Here is a 6,156-nt window from a genome sequence, read left to right as displayed (position 1 = left end):
CTACATAGTGGACTACTTTTGATCAGGGCTGTCTATATATAGCACTATATAGGGGACAGGGGGCCATTTGGCATGTAGACATGTATTAGTGTTGGGCCTGTAGGGAACAGAGAACATTGATGACTGTATTCTATCTGAACACCAAAGGTGGTGAAGGGTCACCTCACACTTACGCAATGTGTTGCTGACTGCTCACTGTGTCTCTCCCCCTCCTCCTCCCTCTCCCTCCTCCCTCTCCCTCCTCCTACCTCTCTACTTTCTCCTCCTCCCCCTCTCTCCTCCCTCTCCCTCCTCCCCCTCCTCCCTCTCCCCCTCCTCCTGCCTCTCTTCTCTCCTCCTCCCCCTCTCTCCCCCTCCCCCTCCTCTCCCCCTCTCCCCTCCTCCTCCTCTCTCTCCTCCCTCCTCCTCCTCTCCCTCTCCTCCTCCCTCCCTCCCCTCTCCTCCTACCTCTCCCTCCTCTCTCCTCCCCCTCCCCCTCTCCTACCTCTCTTCTTCTCCTCCTCTCCTCCTCCTACCTCTCTACTTTCTCCTCCTCCCCCTCTCCTCTCTCCTCCTCCTCCCCCTCCCTCCTCCTCCTCCTCTTCTTCTCTCCTCCTCCCTCCTCCTCCTCCTCTCTTCTTCTCTCCTCCTCCCTCCCTCCTCCTCCTACCTCCTTCTTTCTCCTCCTCCCCTCCCTCCCCCTCCTCCTACCTCTCTCTTTCTCCTCCTCCCCTCCCCCCCTCCTCCTACCTCTCTTCTTTCTCCTCCTCCCCCTCCCTCCCCCTCCTCCTACCTCTCTTCTTTCTCCTCCTCCCTCCCTCCTCCTACCTCTCTTCTTTCTCCTCCTCCCCCCCCCTCCCCCCTCCTCCTACCTCTCTTCTTTCTTCCTCCTCCTCCCTCCCTCCCCCTCCTCCTACCTCTCTTCTTTCCTCCCTCCCCCCTCCTCCTACCTCTCCCTCCCCTCCTCCTCCTACCTCCTTCTCTTCTCTCCCTCTCTCTCTCCTCTCTCTCTCTCTCTAGATGTGTCAGGAGAGGGCAGTCAGAGTGGGGGTCAGTTCCAGGGTCGGCCTAGTGAGGTCTGGTCCCAATGGCAGAACCAGCACCATGGCCAACAGGGAGGAGAGCCACACTCTCACCCCAACCCCTCCCAGACAGAGGTGTTCCAGGTAACACACACCCTAACACCTCCCAGACAGAGGTGTTCCAGGTTATACAGAGACACGCCCTAACCCCTCCCAGACAGAGGTGTTCCAGGTAACACACACCCTAACCCCCTCCCAGACAGAGGTGTTCCAGGTAACACACACCCTAACACCTCCCAGACAGAGGTGTTCCAGGTTATACAGAGACACGCCCTAACCCCTCCCAGACAGAGGTGTTCCAGGTAACACACACCCTAACCCCCCAGACAGAGGTGTTCCAGGTAACACACACCCTAATCCCTCCCAGACAGAGGTGTTCCAGGTAACAGAGACACACCCTAACCCTTCCCAGACAGAGGTGTTCCAGGTAACAGAGACACACACTAATCCCTAACCCAGGTAACTTCCCAGACAGAGGTGTTCCAGGTAACAGAGACACACCCTAATCCCTCCCAGACAGAGGTGTTCCAGGTAACAGAGACACACCCTAATCCCTCCCAGACAGAGGTGTTCCAGGTAACAGAGACACACCCTAACCCCTCCCAGGCAGCGGTGTTCCAGGTAACAGAGACACACCCTAACCCCCCCAGGCAGCGGTGTTCCAGGTAACAGAGACACACCCTAACCCCTTCCAGACAAAGGTGTTCCAGGTAACAGAGACACACCCTAACCCTCCCAGGTAACCCCTCCCAGACAGAGGTGTTCCAGGTAACAGAGACACACCCTAACCCCTCCCAGGCAGCGGTGTTCCAGGTAACAGAGACACACCCTAACCCCTCCCAGACAGAGGTGTTCCAGGTAACAGAGACACACCCTAACCCCTCCCAGGCAACGGGGTTCCAGGTAACAGAGACACACCCTAAACCCTTCCAGACAGCAGTGTTCCAGGTAACACAGAAAGACACTAACTCTTCCAGGTATCATGCACACCAATCCCAAGCTCCAATATCCTACAGTAATCCATGTGTATGAGAGGCAGGAAGAGAGGTCACCTTGGACACACTGGGCTTCAATGGCTTATTTCCTCTCCTTCCCTGGCCTGAGCCCAGTGTACACAGTGCTGTCTGATATGGCTCCACATGAAAGTCTGTGTCCCTGATCCTGACCTTTCCTCTCTCCCTCCCCGTCTGTCTCTCTGTAGGACATGTTGCCGATGGCAGGAGACCCAACACAAGGAACAGCCAACTACAACATTGAAGACTTTGCTGATCTGGGCATGTTCCCTCCCTTCTCCGAGTAGAACCATTTAACGTTCTATCAATGGAACACTGCTCTGTTCTTCCACTAGAACCCTCTGATAGAGGAAAAGGAATAGAACACAATGTGCTGGTTCCTTCATGGCTCCCCAACCTCACACACACACTTTATCACACAGTGAATGTCCAGATGCACCCTCTCATAAACACACACACACTCTGACACATACCTGTTTCCTTTACGAGAAGAGAGTTGGTTCTATAGAAGACTGGTACATTGCTAGTGGTGTACTGACCTTTTCCTTTGTAATAATGTCTTCTTCATTCACTTAAATGATGCCTGTTCTTTTAACAAAGGCTTGTGAATTTAAAGGTGCAATCTGTAACTTTCATTTCCCCTAGTGGCATCTTGAAGTACTACAAAATATGCCAAGAAGCAGTAAAAAAATACAAAGCCTAGAAAATTCACCTGTGCAGACCCCCTTTCGTTTGCAAACAATTGCAGAGGCAGGCAGCACTTTGGGGGGGAAACAAAAATGACAGATTGCACCTTTTAAGCTGCCAATATCCACTTTGCACTCCACTCTGCCAAACTGCTCCAGGCCAAGAGACACTCACCACGCTGATCAATGTTGGTACCATCGATACATATTATCATACAGTATGTCACTGCTGCTCCTCCCTCAGTATTACATTAAGCTTTATGCTGTAAATTATACCTATATGTAGTGATGTTCATAACACCTAGATAAAACCTACGAAAGTCTAGAAGGATTCTGTGTAGAAAAAATACAAATAAAGATTCCACTCACCGGCAAAAGTCGCTAAGCTACAATGCTTAAGTGCACTTCATCGAAGCTAACCGCTAAAACTCACCAGCTTGCTAAAAGGGAAAAAACCGCCATACCGCCAAAGCAACGCAGTACAGTATATATACTAGTTTAGTGTATCCTTGTGGCTCTCGCTGCTCTACTTTATAACTTTATTATATTATTCTCTTTTCTGATTATTAACAGAGACTGAATTCTACTTTATAGCGAGGGAACTTTTACATGATAGATTGTGTACCGTGTCTCTGGTTAATGACTGATGGGACAGAATGATAGATTGTGTACCGTGTCTCTGGTTAATGACTGATGGGACAGAATCTACAACTGGAATCCTTTTGCTAAAAAAAAATCTAAAAATGTATGTTTTTGTAAATAATGTGATTTTTATGTTGACTCGTTACTTTTACACAGTATACGTTGTTTTTTGTGTAGGTTTATGTAGGTGTCATCAATGTGTGCAATGTGAGTACATATTTAACTATCGGTATTTAGTTTAGTCTTAATTGTACATTGAGTTTAAGGAACCTGTATAAAAGTGTGTAAATGTTACCCATTATTTTTGTTTAACACATTTTTGTGCTCGTGAAAATAAATGTTTATTGGTTACGTGGCTTCTAATCAAAGAAGTGTTTCCGGGCAGATTTTTGTGTCGTGGAATATAGTGTAGAAATAATAAACACAAAGAAGAACATTGGAGAACACGGAGGAAACAAGGTTTTATTTCTAATTGTTCCAGACAAGTAATAGTGTGCCATTGTTTGAGACACATCCTTGTCCGGTGTTTTTGTAATGGAGACGATCTCCAATCTAGTCTAAAGATTAGATTTACCAAGGGATATGTTAGGTCTGTCTCTACTGGAGGTTTCTATTTCTTGTCAAAACATATAGTCATGAGAAGATGTGTGTGTTTATCACCCATTCATTGGAGTCCTCCCGAGCCCTGTCCTAGTGCCAGTAGCAACAGAGTGCCCTTCCTTTCTGGGAGGAATCAGGGTGGACGTGAGGGAGGTGCTGAGTTGGGCTTTCTCCCATAGTTCACAGTCTGAAGGTGTGTGTGCTTCAGTACTTACTTGTGTGTGGTGATTTCGCAGGCATGTCCCACTCTTTCCACACTATCACTTCACACAAGACAAGATGGGTGTGTGTCTGTTTTCCTTTAGGTGGATCTGGTAGACTAACCGGGACATGAGTCTGCAGAAAGAACATCAAAATGGCTGTTTCAATAGTAAAATGGCTACCTCTTCCTTTCTCTTTCCTTCACGAACACACTGAGATGGTAAAATGGTACAAATGAAAAAACACGGCTGAACTTGAAAAAGGAAGTGACACGGTAAGAAAAGCTTTTTAAAAGTGTTAGATACAGCCACTCTCTTGACCTTGTCACACTTCTGTTAGGCCTACTAGGTGACCTGAGCCGAGCTGTACTACTAGTCTGGTTATGCACCCAGACTTATACAGTCGTGATAAAGTACACTCTTTGGAAAGTGGTCTTTTTATTTTTGGGCACATGAACATTTGAGATAAATTCCAACCACATTCATTGATAAATGTAACCCAATGGAACAAAAAAACACAAAAAAATGTACTTTGAAAATGTTATGCAATTAACGGCAGGTAGCCTAGTGGTTAGAGCGTTGGGCTAGTAACCATAAGGTTGCTGGATCAAATCCCCAAGCTGACAAGGTAAAGATGTGTCGTTCTGTCCCTGAACAAGGCAGTTAACCCACTGTTCCTAGGCCATCATTGTAAATAAGAATTTGTTAAATATAAAAAATGAAAAACAATTAAAATGACCAAAAATGCAGTTTCCTTATGCAGAAAAAATGTGTACACCCCTACCTTTATCATGGCTCAAATGTGGATCTGGTGCACCAATATAGGTGCAAATGATTAGGAAATCATTAGAGTACATTGGAAGTGTACAGCCTTCCATAAAGATTAGAAACTTGGTTTGGTCTTAACCATATGGGTGTATGGTAACACATCAGCCAAGATCAAAAGACCTCAGAGGCCCTCAGAAGAAAGATTACTGATGACCATGGGTCTGGGAGGAATAACAAATCCATTTCCAAGCTAAGTACATCGTTCCACTGTCCGACAGATCATCTACAAATGGAGACAATTCCAGACCACAATCTACCTAGGACAGGTCGTCCCACCAAATTCAGCCCAAGAGCTGATCGAAAGATGCTCAGAAGTCTCTAAGAACCCCAGGGTAACATCAAGGGATCTACAGGCCTCTCTTGACACAATCAATGTCAAAGTGCATGAGTCAACTGTCAGAAAGAGACTGCACAAACTTGCCCTACATGGGAGGTCAGGAAGGAAGAAGTCTGCTCTCAAAAACGAATATCAAGACCAGAGTGACGTTTGCCAGACAACACCTGGGTAAAGACCAAAACTACTGGAACAATGTGCTCTGGACAGATGAGTCAAAGGTGGAGTTGTTTGGCCACAATTCCAGATGCCATTTTTGGCAAAAACAAAACACTACATTTGAACAGAAGAACCTCATACCAACCGTAAAGCATGGAGGCGATAGAATTATGGTTTATGGCTGCTTTGCTGCCTGAGGGCCTGGCCAACTTGCCATCATAAATTATAAATTACATATTGTACCTGAGAATTCAACTATAAATTCCATATTGTACCTGAGAATTCTTGAGGAGAATGTGAGGCCATATGTCAAGAAGCTGAAGCTGAACCGAACAAGGATCTTGCAACAGGACAATGATCCAAAACACACAAGCAAAGCTACAACAGAATGGCTCAACAAGAAGAAATGGAGGGTTATGGAATGGCCGCGTCAAAGCCCAGATCTGAATCCTGTCGAAATGCTGTGGGGGGACTTGAAGAGGGACGTACATGTATGAAATCCCTCGAACATAACACTGTTGAAGCACCACTGTAAAGAAGAGTGGGTGGGGGGATCCTCCCAGTCGATATAAGAGACTGATAGACAGTTACAAGAAACCGCTACATTAGGTTATTTCAGCCAACACCAGCTAT

At 46.7% G+C, this 6,156-nt stretch overlaps 1 protein-coding gene across 6 annotated transcripts in view; it reads left to right on the top strand.

The window, feature by feature from the left end:
- Positions 1-3,770, top strand: part of arnt2 (aryl-hydrocarbon receptor nuclear translocator 2) — a 121,865-nt gene extending 118,095 nt beyond the window's left edge. For all 6 annotated transcript variants that reach the window (XM_042316168.1, XM_042316165.1, XM_042316164.1 and 3 more), the window contains 2 exons: positions 1,000-1,145; positions 2,263-3,770. In XM_042316168.1, coding sequence (XP_042172102.1) covers positions 1,000-1,145; positions 2,263-2,361 — 245 coding nt within the window. In that variant the 3' untranslated portion in view covers positions 2,362-3,770. The remainder of the gene's footprint in view (positions 1-999; positions 1,146-2,262) is intronic.
- The last annotated feature ends 2,386 nt before the right edge of the window (positions 3,771-6,156 follow it).

Source organism: Oncorhynchus tshawytscha, unplaced genomic scaffold (assembly GCF_018296145.1).
Source record: "Oncorhynchus tshawytscha isolate Ot180627B unplaced genomic scaffold, Otsh_v2.0 Un_contig_6529_pilon_pilon, whole genome shotgun sequence".
NCBI classification, from domain to species: Eukaryota; Metazoa; Chordata; class Actinopteri; order Salmoniformes; family Salmonidae; genus Oncorhynchus; species Oncorhynchus tshawytscha.
This window is presented reverse-complemented; position numbering and strand designations above follow the sequence as displayed.